Genomic DNA, 21718 nt, shown 5'->3' on the forward strand with positions numbered 1-21718 from the left:
AACTCACAGAACAATATCTTTTTTTCTTTAATTTTATAAGTGGTAAGGACATAACAAATCTATCCTCTTACAAATTTTAAGTTGTACCCCCCCCCCCGCTCTCTAATAAATAAAATATTTTTAAAAATTAAAAAAAAGAAAAGAAAAGAAAGATACAGAGAGAGAGGAAGAGACAGGCAGAAGGAGAAGCAGGCTCCCCCCGGGGAACCCAATGTGGGACTTGATCCCAGGACTGCGGGATCACGCCTTGAGCCAAAGGCAGACACTCAACCACTGAACCACCCAGGCATCCCGAAAACAACTTTTTAGAGAATAGACAGTGATATAGAACTTGAAGTAAAGACCTAGGGGTAGATGTTATCACAGAACTCACTGCCAACTCTAGGATTCAGTTCTTGTTTTGTTTTGAGAGAGAGAAAGGGGGGGAAGAGCATATAGTGCGAACAAACAGGGGCACAGGGGATGGCAGAAGGAATAGGAGAGAGAGAATCTTTTTTTTTGTTTTTTTGAGAGAGAGAGAATCTTAACCGAGCTCCAGGCCCAGCAGACCCTAACACAGGGCTAGATCTCAGGATTCTGAGATCATGATCTGAGCTGAAATCAAGAGTCAGTCCCTTAACCAACTGAGCAACCCACACAAGGCACCTGAGCAAGGCACCACACAAATATAAATAACCTGATTTAAAATATCAAGTCTTGGCATGCCTCCATGGCTCAGTCATGATCTTAGGGTCGAGCCCCACATTGCTCTCTGTTCAGCAGGGAGTCTGCTTGTCCTTCTCCCTCTGTCACTCCCTCCACCTATTCGGGCTCTCTCTCTCTCTCTCTCTCTCTCTCTCATAAATAAATAAATAAATAAATAAATAAATAAATAAATAAATAAATAAATAAATAAAATAAAATGCCAAGTCTTAAAGGTGATACTAAGAATACATTGTACAGTTATATGAAATTTACTTTGGAATTTCACCTTTTTCTACCTAATTAAAAATGACTCCCTTATTCTGATGATAGAAATAGGTAGTTCCACTATTTTACAAACAGGACACGTAAGGTGAGAGATTAAATCAAACTCACCGTGATGCTCTTTTAATATATTGAGTGAGTAAAAATACAGATAATCTTACATTTGTGTTGTGTGCTTTACAAAAGCACAAATGATTTCATCATAATTTGTTCATTTCAAAGCTTCTCTAAATTCCTATACACAGCACCAAGCCCACAGGACTCAGAGACTATAATGACCTAAACAGAAAAAAAGAGACACTACCATACTACCTCTGTGTCTAACACTTAGCCCAGCATTTGACAAAAGACTATATTTCAAGAATTACAATCTAGCATTCCACAAAATAATATGCTATGCTTTATTACTAAAAAAAAAACAAACACAAAAACACTTAAACATGTATTTCAAGCTAATTTCAAGGAGAGTCCTTTGCAAATCTGCCCTACAAGAAATACTACAGAGAGTTCCTCAGCTTTAGATAAAGGACAATAAACAATAGCTCAAGTCTACATGAATAAAGAACATGGTAAAGGTAACAGATGTAAATACAAAAGACAACACTTTTCTTGTATCTAACTTAAAAGACAACTGTGAGAAAGAAAAAAAAAAAAGACAACTGTGTAGGGGCACCTGGGTGCTCAGTTGTTGAGCATCTGCCTTTGGAATCAAGTCGCGATCCCAAGGTCCTGGGACTGAGGTACAAGTCAGGCTCCCTATAGAGAGCCTGTTTCTCCCTCTGTCTACGTCTCTGCCTATCTCTCTGTTTCTCATGAATAAATAAATAAAATCTTGAAAAGACACCAGTAAGAGGAACTTGGGTGGATTAGTGGTTGAACATCTGCCTTTGACTCAAGTCATAATCCCAAGGTCCTGAGATGGAGTCCTGCACAAGGCCCCTTGAAGGGAGCCTGTATCTATCTCCCTCTGCCTATGTCTCTGCCTCTCTCTGTGTGTCTCTCGTGAATAAATAAAATATAAAAATATGGCAGCCCTGGTGGCTCAGCGGTTTAGCGCCGCCTGCAGCCTGGGGTGTGATCCTGGAGACCCAGGATCGAGTCCTACGTGGGGCTCCCTGCATGGAGCCTGCTTCTCCCCCTGTCTGGGTCTCTGCCTCTCTCTCTCTTTTTCTCTATGAATAAATAAATAAAATCTTTAAAAAGATAAATATATATATATATAATAAAAAATAAAAGACAACTGTTTAATGCAAGAATCTTAAGTCTGTGTGGATGGGCACATGATATATAAAAATTTAATTAGGTTTTTTTTTTAAGATGTTATTTATTTATTTGACAGGAAAGAGCACAAGTAGGCAGAGTGGCAGGCAGGAGAGGGAAAAGCAGGATCTGAGGAGAGAAACTGACACGGGGCATGATCCCAGGACCTTGGGATCATGACCTAAGCCAAAAGCAGATGCTTAACTGAGCTACCCCAGCGACACAAAATGTAATTTGTATGACAATAAAATGACAAAGGAGATGACAAGGGCAGACCAATAAAGGAACAAAGTTTTATTACTACTATTAAAATTAACTTGATATTAATAATACAAACCACACTGTAACAAATTAAGACTTTAGTTGCAATCTCAGTAACTAGAGCAACCACTAAATTTGGAGTGGGGAGGGATGTGATCATATAAATGACAAGGAAATTAAAATATTACCTTAGAAAATACCTATTTAACATAAAAGAAGGTAGTTAACAGGATCAGATGAACAAAAACAAAAAATAGTAAAACGGCAGATATCAATCCTACCTTATCACTACTTAGATAAAATGTATATGTATTTAAGGGACACCTGGGTGGCTCAGCTGTTGAGCATCTGCCTTTGGCTCAGGGCATGATCCTGGGGTCCTGGGAGGGAGTCCCGCATCGGGCTCCCCGCGAGCAGACTGATTCTCCCTCTGCGTATGTCTCTGCCTCTCTCTCTCTGTGTCTCTCATGAATAGATAAATAAAATCTTAAAAAAAAAAAAGTTGAAAGCAAAAGGCTGGAAAATAAATAAAATGCAATAGTAACAGAGAGGGCTAGCTTCTTCTTTACATTAACACCACAGAAAATATACTTAAAGGCAAAAGTGGTTACTACACGGATGCCTGGGTGGCTCAGCGGTTGAGCATCTGGCCTTTGACTCAAGGCATGATCCTAGGGCCCAGGATTGAATCCCACTTCCAGATCCTGCAGAGAGCCTGCTTCTCCCTCTGTGTGTCTGCCTCTTTCTTTGTCTCTCGTGAAAAAATAAATAAATAAAATCTTTAAAAAAAAATGGTTACTAAAGACAAGATCAAAATTCTATGATAAAAATGTCAATCTAAGAGGAAGGTTTAACAATTACAAACACCATGCATCAAACCAGACTTCCAAATTCATGAGGCCATAATGGACAGAAATGTGAAAAAGAGAAACAACAAAAGAGACTTCAAAACCCAACTGCAGGGGCACCTGGGTGGCTCAGTGGTTGAGTGTCTGTCTCTCTTTGGCTCAGATCTTGATCCACGATCCTGGGATCGAGTCCCTCATAAGGTTCCTCGAGGGAAGCCTGCTTCTCCCTCTGTCTCTGTCATAAACAAATAAAGTCTTAAAAACAAAAAACCAACTTGCAGTACAGGAGAGATTTGGATGATCCATAAAGACACAGAAGTACTGAATAGTACTATAAACCAACTAGACCTAACAGGCATCTGAAGAACATTCTACTAAACAACCGCAAAGTCAGTCTTCCTAAGTACAAGCTAACATTCTCAAGGATAGACCATATGTTAGGCCAAAAAATAAAATTAAAAGAACTGAAATACAGAATGTATTTTCCAACCACAATGGAACAAAATTAAAAGTCAAAAAGACAAGAAACACTGGGATATTAAACAACAGACTACTAAATTTTTTTTTTTTTTTTTTAATTTATGATAGTCACAGAGAGATAGAGAGAGAGGCAGAGACACAGGCAGAGGGAGAAGCAGGCTCCATGCACCGGGAGCCCGATGTGGGATTCAATCCCGGGTCTCCAGGATCGCGCCCTGGGCCAAAGGCAGGCGCCAAACCGCTGCGCCACCCAGGGATCCCAACACACTACTAAATAACCAGAAAGTCAAAGAATTCACATGGTAAGTTAGAAAATAGTCTGAATGAAAATGAACACAAAACATATCACAACTTAAAAGATGCAGCAAAAGCAATTCTTAGAGGGATGTTAATAGCTGTAGACATGTGTATTTCTTTAAAATTTCTCATACACCCTAAACTTTCATCTTAATAAGCTAGAAAAGGAACTAGCAGACTATACCTAAAGCAAGCAGAAAGAATAATAAAGATTAGAGAGAAAATTAAGAATAGAAAATCAAGAATAGTAAAAATTGGACAAAACCGAGAGTTGTTTCTTTGAAAAGATCAACACAATTGATAAATCCTTAGCTAGGTGCATCAAGAATAAAAGAAGACTCGAATTACTAAAATCAGAAATAAAAGTGTAGGGATCCCTGGGTGGCGCAGAGGTTTGGTGCCTGCCTTTGGCCCAGGGCGCGATCCTGGAGACCCGGGATCGAATCCCACGTCAGGCTCCCGGTGCATGGAGCCTGCTTCTCCCTCTGCCTGTATCTCTGCCTCTCTCTCTCTCTCTGTGACTATCATAAATAAATAAAAATTTAAAAAAAAAAAGAATTAAAAAAAAAAAGAAATAAAAGTGTAGACATCACTACTGACTCTACAGGAACAAAAAGGATTATAAGAGTAGTATGAATAACTGTATACCTACAAATGGATAAAACCTAGATGAAACAGCCCAAATCCAAGAAACAAAAAACCTACCAAGACTAAATGACATAAAAACAGTATATTTGAATAGATCTCTAACTATTAAGGAGACTGACTCAGTAATGAGTAACCAAAAAATGTCCCAACAAAGAAAAGCCCTGGACCTAACAGTTTCACTGGGAAGCTTTATACATTTAACTAAAAACATCCATTTCTTTCAAACTTTTCCAAAAACTAGTGAGGAACATGCCCTTATTCATTGAGGCCAGGATCATTCTCATACCAAAGCCAGATGAAGACCCCGTAAGAAAAAGAAAACTATAGACCAATACCCTTTACAAACATTGATGCAAATATCTTCAATAAAATACTAGCAAAATAAATGAACATTAACAACAAAAAAAAAAAAAGCATAATACAGGGAGCCTGTATTGGTGGCTCAGATAGTTAAGTGTCTGCCTTTGACTCAGGTCATGATCTCAGGGTCCTGGGATCAAGTCCCCCACTGGGCGCCTCACTCAACAGGGGTCTGCTTCTCCCTTTCCCCCTACCTCTGCCCCCTGTTCATGCTCTGTCTCAAATTAATGAATAAAAATTTTTAAAAAATTAAATAAAATCATTATTTTTCTTAAAGATTTATTTATTTTGAAAGAGAGGGAGGGAGCATGAGTGAAAGGGGCAAAGGGAGAGAGAATCCCAAGCAAACTCTGCATGTGTTTATTAACCAACTGTGCCACTCAGGCACCCCTGAAATCATTATTTTGTATAGCTAAATCTAACATAATCTTATATGTCAATTATATGTCATTTAAAAAACAATTAACTAGGGCAGCCTGGGTGGCTCAGCAGTTTAGCGCCGCCTTCAGCCCAGGGCATGATCCTGGAGACCCGGGATCGAATTCCACGTCAGGCTTCCTCCGTGGAGCCTGCTTCTCCCTCTGCCTGTGTCTCTGTCTCTGTGTATGTATGTGTCTCTCATGAATAAATAAATAAAATCTTAAAAAAAAATCAATTAACTATAGAGGAATAAAAAAATCAATAAAAACCAATAGCGACAACAAAAAAACCATACACCATGACCCAATGGGAATTTATTCCTGGAAAACAGGATTGTTCAACATTTGAAATTAGTAAATTTAATATGCCACACAAACAGAATGGATAAAAATCATATGATCATCAACACTGATGAAAAAAATTATTTAGCAAAATTCAATACTTAGCTGTGAGGGAAATAAAACACTCAAAAACAAACCAGTAATAGGAAACTATTTCCATATATTAAAAGTCAACTTTCCATATAATAAAAGAGCAACTAGGTAGGAAAAAGAAATAACCACATTGGAAATGAATAAATAAAATTATCTCTATTTGCAGAACTCATAAAGATTCCACAAAAAAATTTTAAAATAAATTCAGCAAACTAGGATGATACAAAATCAACATACAAAACTCAGCTGAAATTCTACACATTAATGATGAACTATCCAGGGATGCCTGGGTGGCTCAGCAGTTGAGTGTCTGTCTTTGGCTCAGGGCCTGATCCTCAATTTCTGAGATCAAGTTCTGCATTGGGCTCCTTGCATAGAGCCTGCTTCTCCTCTCTCTGTGTCTCTGCCTCTCTTTCTGTATTTCTCATGAATAAATACATAAAATTAAAAAAATAAAAAAAATAAAAGCCTATCCAGAGCACTGGGTGACTCAGTCAGTTCAGTGTCTGCCTTGGCTCCTTCTGCCACTCCCCTGCTGGTGCTCTCTTTCTCCTTCTCAAACAAACAACTAAATCTTAAAAAAAAAAAAAAAAAAAAAAAAAAGAACAAGCCAAAAGGGAAATAAAGAAGTCCTTGAAGAACATCAAGGAGAATAAAATACCTAATAATTAATCAAAGAAATAAAAGACGTATAATAAAAACCACAAAATGTTGCTGAAAGAAATTAAAGAGAATACATGGAAAGAAATGCTTGTTTATTTATGGATTAGAAGACTTGATATTGTTAAGATATTATTACTATTCAAAGTGATCTATGATTAAAAAAAAAGTGATCTATGATTTAATGCAATCCCTGTAATAATCAGAATGACTTTTTAAAAGATTTCACTATTCATATGAAATCCAAGGGAACCTGAAACAAAGCAATACTGAGAAAGAAAAGCTAGCTACTTCCTGATTTCAAAACTTTTTTTTTTAAAGATTTTATTTATTTATTCGTGAGAGACACACAGAGAGAGAAAGAGAGAGAGAGAGAGAGAGAGGCAGAGACACAGGCAGAGGGAGAAGCAGGCTCCACACAGAGAGCCTGATGTGGGACTTGATCCCAGGACTCCAAGATCACATCCTGGACCGAAGGCAGGTGCTAAACCATTGAGACACCCAGGGACCCCCCTGATTTCAAAACTTACAAATAGCTACATTAGTCAAAATACTTGGGTGGCTGGCTGAGTTGATAAAGCATATGACTCTTGATCTCAGGGTCCTAAGGTCAAGCACCTATTTGGCATGGAGTCTATTTAAAAAAAAACAACAACAAAACACTGTGCAACTACTATCACAAAGATATACTGACCAAGAGAACAGAATAGAAAAATATTCTCTATTCTGTTTAGAGAGAAATATTCTCTCTAAATATTCCAGAAATAAATCCTTGCATATATGGTCAAATGATTTTGACAACAGTACTAACAAACCATTCAATAGGGAAAAGACAGCCTTTTTCAACAAATGGTAGTGGGAAAACTGGGTATCTACATACAAAGGAATGAAATTAAACACTAACACCATATACAAAAATTAACTCAAAATCGATCAAAGAGGGGCACCCGGGGGTCAGGATGGAATCAGAGACCTGCTTAGGTTATTGCAATAGTAATGCAGATGAGAGGTAACAGTTACATGAATCAATCTAGGATGGTGAAGGGGACAAGAAATAGGCAACGCCAATGAAATTTATGCTGATGGACTGAGACCACCAGATGTTACAGAGAGAACTCAAGGATCATGCTAAAAGTTTAGGTCTTAAATACTATGAAGATGCAGTTGCCATTCATTAAAATGGAAAAGACTATAGGAGAAAACAGAATTGGGGAATAAACAGCTGAAACTTGGCTTTGAACAAGTGTAAAACTCCATTTCACAACCTAGTGAAAATTGCCCCAGAAAGCCACTGTAGGGGGCCCTGGGTGGCTCAGTTTAGCGTCTGACTCTTGATTTCACTCAGGTCATGATCTCATGGGTACTGAGATCAAGCCCCACATCAGGCTCCCCCAGGGAATCTGCCTGAAGATTCTCTCCCTCTGCCCCTCTCCCCAGTCACGTACTCTCACTTTCTCTCTAAAAAAAAGTAATCAATCTTTAAAAGAAAAAAAAGCCACTGTATACATGATGCAGGAATTCTGAAATAAGATTCAAGCTAGATGTGGTCCAGATAAAAAATCATCAACAAAGTGAGCTAGAAAGAGAAAGGTACCTGAGACTAAGGTTTGAGGCATAAAAATAGGTAAGGATTCTTTTTAACCTCTAATAGAACTGCTTGACAAAGAGACTCAATTCTATTCATAATTCTATCTTGAGGGGAAGAAAAAAAAAAGAAATACCCAAGTTCTTAGAAATAACATATTACTATTTTTTTTTAAGATTTTATTTATTTATTTGGAGGGGAGGGAGAGAATGAATGCAAAGGTAGGGGCTGGGGGCAAGGGAGAGAGAAAGAATCTCAGTCAGCCTCAATACTCAGTGCAGAGCCTGACTTGGGGCTTGATCTCACAACCCTGAGATCATGGCCTAAGCCAAAACCAAGAATACACTTAACTGTCTGAGCCACCCAGGCACTCCACTTACCACTACTACTTAATCAATTTTAGTATGGTCTCTTGAAAAGCAACATAATACTCTTTGAAACAATACTCACAATCCTGGGACTCCATGCTAAGAAATAATACAAAAAGAAAGTAAAAGACTAAGGGCTATAAATGTATTTTCACTTCATCATTAACTGTAATAACAAAAGTGAAGGTAACAACAAAAAGATAGCTAAGCAAATTTAGAACAATTTGCTGGTCTATTAAACAGTCCTTAAAAATTGCTCTGGGAAACCAGGAGAGAGGCAAACCAACAAACTGACGGTTACCAGAAGGGAGGTGGTGGAGGATATTATCAATAGGTGATGGAGATTAAGGAGTTCACTTGTAATGAGCACCAGGTAATGTATGCAACCATTCAATCACTATATTGTAAATGTGAAACAAATATTACACTGTTATGTTAAATAATTGGAATTTAAATAAAAACTTTTAAAAATTTACCATGGGAAGCCAGGAAAGTATGCTGTAAAGAAGAAAAAATACAAAAAGATGTTATTTAAAGATGTTATTACCACTAGAGTGCCTGGGTAGCTCAGTAAATTCAGTGAACAACTCTTGTTTATAGCTCAGGCCATGATCAAGGTTGAAGGATCAAGCCCTGTTGGGTTCTGCCTGGGCACAGAGTCCGCTTGGGATTCTCTCTTCCCCCCCCCCTCCACCCCCCCATATACACTCTCACTTGCTTGTTCTCAAATAAATAAAACCTTTTAAAAAATAAAGATGTTATTACCTTTGTGGAAACACTGGTATTTTTACATTTTTTTAACTGGTATTATATTTGTATAATAAATAGACAAATTTTCACTGTTAGGTACAGAACTCTGTAGTTTGTTTCCTTTTAAATCATGTAATAGTTATACAAAATTCAGTTAAAAGGGATCCCTGGGGATCCCTGGGTGGCGCGGCGGTTTGGCCCCTGCCTTTGGCCCAGGGCGCGATCCTGGAGACCCGGGATCGAATCCCACATCAGGCTCCCGGTGCATGGAGCCTGCTTCTCCCTCCGCCTGTGTCTCTGTCTCCCTCTCTCTCTCTGTGACTATCATAAATAAATAAAAATTTTAAAAAATATATATTAAAAAAAAAAAAAAAAAAGGGATCCCTGGGTGGCGCAGAGGTTTGGCGTCTGCCTTTGGCCCAGGGCGCGATCCTGGAGACCCGGATCGAGTCCCACGTCGGGCTCCCGGTGCAGGGCGCCTGCTTCTCCCTCTGCCTGTGTCTCTGCCTCTCTGTGTGTGTGTGTGTGTGTGACTATCATAAATAAATAAAAAATTAAAAAAAAAAAATAAAGTTAAAAAGATAAAACAAGCAAAACCATCTAAATGGGTCCTTTAATTCCTCCCATTACTCCTCAGTCATTTTAGGATATATTGTTTAACAATACTAAGAAACCTTAGGTTACTTGATAGTAGAGATTACTGATTATCTAGAATGTCACATAATAGCAGATGCCCAGATAATGTTTGCTGAGTTGATTAAATTTAGCTCAAGTAATTCATGTTGGATAACTCAATCATTCAAATATTTACTAAAAAAAAAAAACAAACAAATATTTACTGAGTCTGGAAAGTGGAAAACAGTGATTATTTCTAGGGGGTGAAAATTATGAGACTCAAATTTATTATTTTTCTACAGTAAAGATTTATTTTCAAGGAAACGATTTTTCTTTATATTTAAGCATTTTATAAATATTCTGAGTACCAGACTATACTTTCAGGGATTATTTCTACAGGTCAATACTAGTGAAAAAATATATATTCTGAGTGGCATATAACTGAATGTAGAGATGGAACAAACAAGCCCTGTGGGAGCTTAATCTCTCTGAAAGAGACAAATGAACAAAATAAAATCCTATAACTGCTAAACTGGGATTGGGGTGGGAGGTAGAGGGATCTTAGGGAAGGAAGATTATTAGTAACAAATTTATTATTCGTAACAAGTTATTTTTATTTATTATTTTATTTATTATTTTATTTATAAATAAAATTATTAGTAACAAATTTCTCAGAACAAACCTCAAGAGATAATGACAAAGTAAAAACAGCTGGTTCCTTCCTGTTAAAATAAGAATCTAGATACTATTTGTTTCTAATCTCCTATTTTACCATTCCCTACTTCAAAAGCTTACACCAAGCTGTCCACAGTCCCCCTCTGAGATCATGCTCTTTATCCTTCCATCTCCTTTCTGACAGGAATTCCTCTTTCTCCTAGGTCTCCTCAGGACACCTTACTTCCAACATCTCCTATCCCTTGACTTAGCCAAGTGCCTCTCTATTATATCCTATGCCTATCTCTCAGCTTACCATCATATTGGGTTTATAATTTATCTATTCCACCATTCTAAACTTCAGGAAGACAAGGTATCATCCACTCATGTATCTCCATTTCTGGGACAAAATACATGTTAATAAAAACAATGTTTTAACTGAACTGAAATAGGCTACAATGAATCATTTCCTAAGCAGCAAAATTAGACGCCTTATTCTGTCCACTTAGGCACCTATCAATACTTTTAAGTCCTTAATCCACAAAACTCTCACATGTCTTAAAAAGATAAATGATACCCAAAAAAAGATAAATGATATTATTTACCCTATCTAACTTTACAGGTCTTTACTTCAAAGATGACCTGCAATCAGTCACTACCACAGAATTCCCTGGTTTGGAAATGGGCAATACCACTATATTTGGGAGAGGAACAGCACATTAGAATTTTTTTTTTTAAGATTTTATTTATTTACTCATGAGAGACACACAGAGAGAGGGAGGCAGAGACACAGGCAGAGGGAGAAGCAGGCTCCATGCAGGGAGCCTGACGTGGGACTCGTCCCCGGGTCTCCAGGATCACCCCCTAGCTGAAGGTGACGCTAATCCACTGAACCACCAGGGCTCCCCCAGCATATTAGAATTAATCATAGATTGAGCTCAGCGGTTACTTAGCCACAAACTGAGGAATTGCTAAATAAAATAACTGTACTAAGGATAGTGATTTAGCTAGCTGCATTGGACACAATAAAAATCAGACACTGTGCTGAATGCTCAACAATTATCTCATAACCTCACAGTAGCTTCTAGAAGAGTACTTTCTCCACATTATGGATGAAAAAACTGAGGCAGAAATTATTTCAATTTGCCTAAATTCACAAAAGTAGTATGAAAAATAGCAATACAGGAAAGGATTCAAACTGACTTCATAAAAATGCCTTTTACATTGCACCAGTCTAATTCCCCCAGATGATAACCCAGAATTTTCTTAGAAAGGATTCTGGGGATCCCTGAGTGGCTCAGCAGTTTGGCACCTGCCTTCAGCCCAGGGTGTGATCCTGGAGTCCCGGGATCCAGTCCCACATCAGGCTCCCTGCTCCTGGAGCCTGCTTCTCCGCCTCTCTCTCTCTCTCTCTCTCTCTCTCTCTCTGTGTGTGTGTCTCTCATGAATAAATAAATAAAATCTTAAAAAAAAAAAAAAAAAAGAAAGGATTCTATATAAATGAATTTTCCACAGTATATAAATATAACTTCTATCCCTCCAACATTTGGGAAGTCCAAATATTCCTTGATCAAGAAAAACTTTAAGTCACATAAGCAAAGCCACTGAAGCTGTCCTACAGCTGTCAAAATAGTTTCTAGTTTGCTATTAGCCTTTTCTTGAGCCAAGGGAGGAACTGACTAAAATCTCAGATGAGAACATGGTATATAGTTTAGAAAAGTAAATTTTTTTTTTTTTTTTTAAATTAGACTCCACACCCAGCATGGAGAACAACCCAGGGCTTGAATTTACAAGCCTGAGATTGAGACCTGAGCTGAGATCAAGAGTTAAATATTCGGGAATCCCTGGGTGGCTCAGAGTTTAGCACATGCCTTTGGCCCACGGCGTGATCCTGGAGTCCCAGGATCAAGTACTGCGTTGGGCTCCCTACATGGGGCCTGCTTCTCCCTCTGCCTGTATCTCTGCCTCTCTCTGTGTATCTCATGAATAAATAAAATCTTTGAAAAAAGTCTCCCCTTACCCACAGTTTTGCTTTTCACAATTTCAATTACCTTTGGTCAACCTCAGTCCAGAAGTAGATAATCCTCCAACTGGCATTACTGCCAGAAGGGCAATAGTAGCCTAATGTTTCAATACAATGCCTATTATCACTCACCTCACTTCATCTCATCACATAGGCATTTTATAACCTCATTATCATCACAGGAAAAAGGATAAATATACCACTGACAGATGAATGGATAAAGAAATTGTGGTGTATACATACACAATGGAATATTATTCAGCCATAAAAAGAAAGACTGAGATCTTGCCATTTGCAACAACACGGCTGGACCTAGAAGGTACTATGCTAAGTGAAGTCAGAAAAGACAAACATATGATTTCACTTACGTGTAGAATATAAAATATAAACAAAAGGTACAATCAGACTTGTAAATACAAACAACTGATGACTGCCAGAAGGGAGGGAGTTGGGCAGATGGGCAAAATGGGTGAAGTGGAGTGGGAGATACAGGCTTCCAGTTATGGAAAGAATAAGTCACAGGAATAAAAACCCTGATATAGGGGATCCCTGGGTGGCACAGCGGTTTAGCGTCTGCCTTTGGCCCAGGGCGCGATCCTGGAGACCCGGGATCGAGTCCCACATTGGGTTCCCAGTGCATGGAGCCTGCTTCTCCCTCTGCCTATGTCTCTGCCTCTCTCTCTCTGTGTGTGACTATCATAAATAAATAAAAATTGAAAAAAAAAAAAAAAAAAAAAACCCTGATACAAGGAATATAGTCAATAGTATTGTAATAAAGGTCTCCACCGAGTGTCAGGCTTCTGGACGTCGTGCTCCTGTACCAGTAGACATGCTGCATGGAAGCCGTAGCCGCACCTCTGGCACGGCCCCTCCGGCCAGGTGGGCACCTCAGATGAGAGCTGCATCTAGACCAGCACCAGCCGCTCAGCCGCCAGCAGCAGCTTGCCAACTGCTACTGGCTCACCTGCTGCACCCTGGCAGCCAGGTCTCATGGCCCAGATGGCAACCACTGCAGCTGGAGTGGCTGCAGCCTTTGCTGACAGGCACATGATTGGTCATGCCATTACTGGGGACTTCGCTGGAAGTAACGCTGAGCCTTCAAGGCCCGACATCACTTACCAGGAGCCTCAGGGAACCCAGTGAGCATACCAGCAACAGCAGCAGCAGTTTACAGCAACAGCAGCAGCAGTTTAGCCCGAGATGAAACCGTTCCTGGAGTGTGCCCAGAACCAGGGTGACCTAAATCTTTGTGAAGGTTTCAGCAAGCTGCAGAAACAATGCAGATCTGCAAATGGATTAGCCTAATCAAGAAGTTCAAATAGGAAGATATGGAAACTCATCAATCATGACCAAGTTAATTTAGCATAAAAATATAATAAATAGTGAAGATATAAAAGTGTAAAACCACCAGTTAAACCTCTCCATCATTAAATACAGCTTTCTTCAGAACTGTAATGAAAAAGGATATTTTTAGTATACAAGTTCATTGAGATGGTTTGAGTTTGGGGCTGGGCAGATGTTTGTGTGCCTCCTTAAATCACCTTTTGTGATGTTATCATTTGTGAATTAATTAGAATAAAGTGATTTTCTTCCCCCCACAAAAAAAAAAAATCGTATTGTAAGAGAATTACATAGTGACAGACAGTAGCTACACTTGCAGTAAGCAGAGCATAGGAGTTGCTGAATCATTAGGTTGTATATCTGAAACTAATGTAACATTGTATTTCAAGTACACTCAAATAAAAAATAAAAAACCACATAACTTTTATTATAGTATATTGCCATAAATTTTATATTTTATCATTATTGTTAATATCTTAATGTGCCTAATTTCTAAATTAAACTTTGTCATAGGTATATATGCATAGGAAAAAACATTGTAAATATAGTGTTTGGTTCTAAAAAAATTTTAAATTAAAACTAAAATTAAAAAACTATATATATATATGTGGTTCGGTTCTATTCTTGGTTTTAGTCATCACAGGGGCTTTGGAACATATTCCCCATGAATGAGGAATGGAGACTCGTGAATTATTTCAAAATCTTGAAATTAAGTCTGACTCTTATCCTGAGTAACAACATTCAAAGGTTCTCTTTTTTATCTTAATTATTAGTATGAAGCCATTTTTTGAGAGATAGTACAGTGTAATGGTTAACAGCATAGGCTCTCTGCAGTCATGCTTCCTGAAACCTTTATAAAGAGCCTGGCTCAGGATGGCAACCTGGGTGGCTCAGCGGTTTAGCATCTCTGCCTTTCTCTCTGTCTCTCTCATGAATAAATAAAATCCTTAAAAAAGTTTTTTTAAAAAAGAGCCTGGCTCATAGTAACAATTCATTTTTTTTTCAAGATTTTATTTATTTGTTCATGAGAGACACATAAAGGGGAGGGGGGGCAGAGACACAGGCAGAGGGAGAAGCAGGTTCCATGCAGGGGGCCCGGTGTGGGACTCGATCCCAAGACTCCAGGATTACACCCTGGGTCAAAAGGCAGGGGCTAACCGCTAAACCACCCAGGGATCCCCCAGTAACAATTCAAAAAGCAGTGGCTCTAATATTATTCACTGTATTTCTTTGAAAAGTTACATTATTTCCATTTCTTTTACTCAATTACATAATTAACATGACAGTATAGGCACTCAACTTCCATTCAGCACTATGTTAATGAAAAAATATTTCAAATACCAAATAAATAAATAATGTTTAAATAGAAACAAAATTTAGGGACATCTGGGTGGCTTGATTCGTTGGGATTCCAAGTCTTGATTTCAGCTCAGGTGGTGATCTTGAGATCCTGGGTTTGAGCCCTGCATGTGGCTCCACACTCAGCAGGGAGTCCGCTTGAGTTTTTCTCTCTCCCTCTGCCCCTTCCCCCACTCATGCACACAGGCACACACACCTGCACACTCTCTATTTCATGAATAAATAAATCTTTTTAAAAAAATAGAAACAATTTAGAGGGGCACCTGGGGGGCTCAGTTGGTTAAGCATCCACCTTTTGATTTCAGATCAGTTCATAATCCCAGGTAGTGCAATATAGCCTCATAGGAGGCTCTGCACTCACCAGGAAGTCGGCTTGACATTGTTTTCCTCTGCCCCTCCTCCTACCTGTTACATGCACACTCTCTCTAAAATAAAACTTAAAAAAAAAAAAAAACACAATTTCACACAATTCCAATGCTATTACTATCTTTCTAAAAAACCTTCGTTACCTCCCTATTACTCAAAATACAGTACTCAAGGGATCCCCAGGTGGTTCAGCGGTTTGGAGCCTGCCTTGGGCCCAGGATGTGATCCTAGAGTCCTGGGATCAAGTCCCACATCGGGCTCCCTGCATGGAGCCTGCTTCTCCCTCTGCCTGTCTCTGCCTCTCTCTCTCTGTGTCTCTCATGAATAAATAAATAAAATCTTAAAAAAAAAAAATACAATACTCAAATACAGTACATACCACCTATCCAAATAGACTTCAAGACCCTCTGTAAACTGACTCCAATCCATTCACTCCACCTTATTTGCTAAATAATCTCCTTATTACATCTTAAAATCTAACCAGAGTATAATTTGTATCACATAGTTCCCCATATGGCATTCCTCCTGCCTCAGGGTGCGTGCACTACTACACTTTCACTGTGCCTTGTTTAAATCTGTCCTATGCTTCCTTCAAGACCCAGGTTGAAGAAAATAAACCCTTCCCTCCTCAAATAACCAACTCCCATGGCATCTTGCCCTTTTGGCAGTGCTGATTTGCTATCTTGCAAATTAATCATGTTAGAGATGCAGCTATTGTTCCTGCTATTAAGGAATTGTCTTGGATCATTTTTATTAAGGACTCTGTAACACATGATAGGAATATGTAGACAAATAAAGTCACATTATGAAATTCAAAATATGCTTATAAATCATTCCCCTTTCTTTTAGTCTAGTTTAAATCTAGTAAGAAAATCTACAGTATAACTTACTAAAAATGTTCTTTCTGACAGAGAGAACGGGAGGGGCAGAGAAACCGAATGACTTGTTCAAGACTCTGGGAGATGGGGATCCCTGGGTGGTGCAGCGGTTTGGCGCCTGCCTTTGGCCCAGGGCACGATCCTGAAGATCCGGGATCGAATCCCACGTCGGGCTCCCGGTGCATGGAGCCTGGTTCTCCCTCTGCCTGTGTCTCTGCCTCTCTCTCTCTCTCTCTGTGTGTGACTATCATAAATAAATAAAAACTAAAAAAAAAAAAAAAAAAGACTCTGGGAGAAGCAGAGTAAGAAGATAAATATCCATACTATTCTGTGCATTTATAAATCGCTAAATCTTTGAAGTCTAAATCCCTTACATTTGTTTGCTTATAGTCAAATGAGAAATTATATACACTGAATCATACTCGTATATCAGCATAACAGAAAAGCTGTGTTGGATTTTTTTTTCTTTAATATAATTGACATACGGGACGCCTGGCGGCTCAGTGGTTGAACGTCTGCCTTTAGGTGGGGGCGTGATCCTAGAGTCCTAGGATAAGTCACACATCAGGCTCCCTTCATGGAGCCTGCTTCTACCTCTATCTCTCTCTCTGTGTCTTTCATGAATAAATAAATAAAATCTTTAAAATATATATATATATGCATACAATTGACATACAATTATTACATTACTGTCAGGCATTCAACTCAGTAATTGAATTTCCCTATAAATTATGCTATGTGTTCTGTGAAGACAAACTGCTTTATACTGGAAATGCATGGGGCTCAATTAATTTCTGCTTTACCACTAACCATCAATGAGATTGTAGAAGTTACTTTACCTCTCTAACCCTGTTTCTTTAACTGTAAAGATGGGATAATACTGCCTCCTATTTGTAGGAGGTTTTATCAACTAACAAATGTTAAATGTACACTAAGATTATTCTTAATCCAGTACAGGTCATCAATAATAAATGATAACGATTTTTAGGGGTCAACAATTATTCTATAAGAATTGTGATTTCTAAAAAAAAAAAAAAATAAGTAAATAAAATAAAAAAAAGAATTGTGATTTCTCAGTCTCCATTCAAAATTACAAAGGACATGTTCAATTCTACAATGGTATGGTGAAGTAAAATATGACTATAAACATATACATCATTCCCATCTCACTCACTGCTACAGAATCTAATAAATGCATGCGTATATTCTAGTTATTTAAGATTATTTGACAAAGAGAGCATGCGCACTCGTGTGTACACAAGCGAGGTGGAGGGGCAGAAGGAAAAAGAGAAGCAGACTCCCTGCTGAGCAGGGAGCCTGATGTGGTGCTCCACCCCAGGATCCTGGGATCATGACTCAAGCTGAAGGCAGATACTTAACCAACTGAGCCACTCAGGTGCCCGTTGTCTAGTTTTAACATGTTCTGTATCATCTGAATCTCAAAAATAACCAAGTATGGTAGGCAGCACAGGTTTTCATTATCTCATAATTACAGACAAAAAACAAGTTCAGAGTAACCTTGCCAGAGGGTCCTTTAGCAAAAAGCAGGGATTAAAGGCCAGCCATCCTCTGACCCCTGCTCCACCATCCCAACCACAGAAGAAAGGAGTGAACCAGAGTACCTGAAGTCTCTTCCCACCAATCCTCTCTACCTGACACACGGAGTCAGAATTCAAGTCTATTAACTTTTTGCTGAAAAGAAAAGAGGATCTGTAAGGTAAGCAAATCTAGCAAGTAGTTAGATAAATGATCTCTGAGAGCATTATAATTTTAGATAGAAGCAAACTGAGGCTAAAAACTACAAATTATCGTGGCAATAAAAGTTAATTGTTACTAAGAAATGACCCTTGCAAAAAAAAAAAAAAAAAAAAAGAAAAGAAAAGAAAAGAAAAGAAATGACCCTTGCTTATTGGCTAGATCCAGGAACAAAAGATCAAATAGAAAGCCAAGGACAATGTATCAAAGGGAGTCACTGAAGTCTTGGAAAAGGACAGAGGAAAAGCTGAGAATTGGCCCAATGAATGCTGGAAACAGAAGAGCTGCTAGGTTTGTTATAGAAGCTGGTATACTGAAGACCACATACATGGTAAGATTGGGGCTAGCTGACTATCAATGGAAGCCCAGCCTTTAGAAAGGAAGCATTCAGTGGATACTCAAGTACCAGAAACTCCTAAAAACATTCATACATTTTGTTCTCTTTAAACCCTCATACTGGGGCACCTGGGTGGCTCAGTGAGCGTCTGCCTTCGGCTCAGGTCATGATCTCAGGGTCCAGGGTCATGATCCCGAGTTCCACAACGGGCCTCCCGTGGGGAGCCTGCTTCTCCCTCTGCCCAGGTCTCTGCCTTTCTCATGAATAATTAAAATCTTAAAAAAAAGGGGGGGGCTTCATACTGATAATGAGACAAATATTAATTACTATCTCCAGGGATCCCTGGGTGGCGCAGCGGTTTGGCGCCTGCCTTTGGCCCAGGGCGCGATCCTGGAGACCCAGGATCGAATCCCACGTCGGGCTCCCGGTGCATGGAGCCTGTTTCTCCCTCTGCCTATGTCTGCCTCTCTCTCTCTCTGTGTGTGACTATCATAAATAAATAAAAAGTAAAAAAAATAATAAAGCCATTGCTTCTTTAAAAAAAAAATTACTGGGGATCCCTGGGTGGTGCAGCGGTTTGGCGCCTGCCTTTGGCCCAGGGCGCGATCCTGGAGACCCGGAATCGAATCCCACGTCAGGCTCCTGGTGCATGGAGCCTGCTTCTCCCTCTGCCTGTGTCTCTGCCTCTCTCTCTCTCTCTGTATGACTATCATAAATAAATAAAAATTAAAAAAAATAGTTTAAAAAAAAAAAAAAGATTGTAGCACTTTAATCAAAATGCCAGGCACATTAAACCAATATTAGAACAAAACTTCCTAATGAGTTAAAACCAATTCCAAAGCAACCCAAACTTAAGTAAATTAATCTGTTTACCCTTGATTACTAATACAGCTTATAACTGACAATAGAAATTAACTTGTCAATCACGTGAAAATACAAAAAAATTGTAATTACTCATGTCCTTATAATTACTCATAAATAATGGCTTAATTTAAAAAATACAATTAGGGGATCCCTGGGTGGCTCAGCGGTTTAGCACCTGCCTTTGGCCCAGGGCGCGATCCTGGAGTCCCAGGATCGAGTCCCGCGTCGGGCTCCCGGCATGGAGCCTGCTTCTCCCTCCTCCTGTGTCTCTGCCTCTCTCTCTCTCTCTATCATAAATAAATAAATAAATCTTAAAAAAAATTAAAAATAATAAAAAAATAAAAAATACAATTAGGTAGAACACTATAATTGAATTTTTTTTAACTTTTCAAAACATACTTGGATATTTAAATAACTAAAAGAAGTTTCCTTCCAAGAAAAGTACTAGAAAAATGATACAGCATTTTCACATAGTTTGAAATTAGATTTTGGGGGTGGAGGGCAAAGAGAATCTTAAGCAGGCTCTACACCCACCATGGAGTCCAACACAGGACTCAATCTCACAACTCTTAAGATCCTGACCCAAGCGCAGAAATCAAGAGTCAGAGGCCTAACCAACTTATCACCCAGGCACCCCAGTTTGAAATCAGTTTTTAAATACATTTAAAAATATGTATCTTAGCCTAAACATTAACATTTTTTCTGGAAAATTACCAATTAGTAAAAAAAAAAAAAAAAAAAGTAATCTTCCACTTAGTCTAAAAAAATTATCCATAGAGCAATGCCTGGGTGGATCAGTTGGTTAAGCATCCAACTCTGGATTTCAGCTCAGATCAGGATCTCAGAATTGTGAGATCCAGCCTACAGAGGGTTCCACACCTAAGATTCTCTTTCTCCCTCTGCACACCTCCCCCCAATTATCCATAGAACCTATCACTTTTTAGTTTTTATGGAAAATATCAAATACAATCAAAAGTGAAAAATAATATAATGAATTTCTACATAATCATTACTGTTTCTTTTCTCTTTTTTTTTTTTTAAAGATTTTATTTATTTATTTAGGAGAGACACAAAGAGAGAGGCAGAGACATAGAGAGGGTGAAGCAGGCTCCTCATAGGGAGCCTAATTTAGCGGAACTCAATCCCCAGACCAGAGATCACACCCTGAGCCAAAGGCTGACGCTCAACAAGCATCCCTCATTACTCAGTTTCAACAAATATCAACTCATGGCCCATCTACTTCCTACCTACTGCTTCCATCCCATAGCTTTCCTTCCATACCGGGATTGCTTTGAAGCAAATCCCCAGGTATCATTTCATTCAGTACATCAGTACATATCTCTAAAAGAATTGGGGTGGGTTTTTTTTACATGTTAATTATCTCTTTTTAATTTTTTATTTATTCATGAAAGACACAGAGAAAGGCAGACACACAGAGGGAGAAGCAAGCTCCCTGCAGGGAGCCTGATGCAGGACTCCATCCCAGGACCTGAGCCAAGGGTAGCCCCTCAACCACTAAATCACCCAGGCGGCCTGTTAATTACCTCTTAATAGACTATTCTAAACAGAAGTAACAATATCAGAACAGCCAAAAAATAGGTGATTGGTTTCCTTCCCCCTTGTCCTCCTCCATGTATCATACAAAGTTATTTCACACTCTAACAATGTATCTTATCTTACATTTACTCCTATTAGGTGACCTTTCCCTCTGTACTACTCAAAATCCTTCTGTTGAAACCATCCCAGAGGTAGGTTCAATTGGGTTCCTCAGAGATACTGTTCTGGAAAGTCTCTCAAGGAATACCCAAGACAGTGAGAAGAAAGCCTGACTGTTCTTGGGGTGCCCGCATGGTTCAGTCAGCTAAGTGTCTGCCTTCAGCTCAGATCATGATCCCAGTGTCTGGGATCAAGCCTGGAATCGAATCAGGCTACCTGCTCAGCAGGCAATCTGCTTCTCCCTCTGTCCCGCCCCCTGCTTATGTGTCCTCTCTCTCAAATAAAATCTTTAAGAAAAAGAAAGAAAGAAAGAAAAGAAAGAAAAGAAAGAAAGAAAAGAAAGAAAGAAAAGAAAGAAAGAAAAGAAAGAAAGAAAGAAAGAAAGAAAGAAAGAAAGAAAGAAAGAAAGAAAGAAAAGAAAGAAAGAAAGAAAGAAAGAAAGAAAGAAAAGAAAGAAAGAAAGAAAAGAAAAG

At 38.8% G+C, this 21718-nt stretch overlaps 1 protein-coding gene and 1 pseudogene across 15 annotated transcripts in view; one reads left to right on the forward strand and one right to left on the reverse strand.

The window, feature by feature from the left end:
- Positions 1–21718, reverse strand: part of NSD1 (nuclear receptor binding SET domain protein 1) — a 153559-nt gene that overhangs the window by 90251 nt on the left and 41590 nt on the right. The window contains exon 2 of one of the 15 annotated variants that reach the window (XM_072756525.1): positions 9064–9085. The exons of the other annotated variants lie outside the window; for them this stretch is intronic. Coding sequence (XP_072612626.1) covers positions 9064–9066 — 3 coding nt within the window. The 5' untranslated portion in view covers positions 9067–9085. The remainder of the gene's footprint in view (positions 1–9063; positions 9086–21718) is intronic. 15 annotated transcript variants of the gene reach the window in all.
- On the forward strand, positions 13459–14000 carry LOC112925638 (coiled-coil-helix-coiled-coil-helix domain-containing protein 2 pseudogene; annotated as a pseudogene).

The sequence above is a fragment of the Vulpes vulpes genome, chromosome 4 (assembly GCF_048418805.1).
Source record: "Vulpes vulpes isolate BD-2025 chromosome 4, VulVul3, whole genome shotgun sequence".
NCBI classification, from domain to species: domain Eukaryota; kingdom Metazoa; phylum Chordata; class Mammalia; order Carnivora; family Canidae; genus Vulpes; species Vulpes vulpes.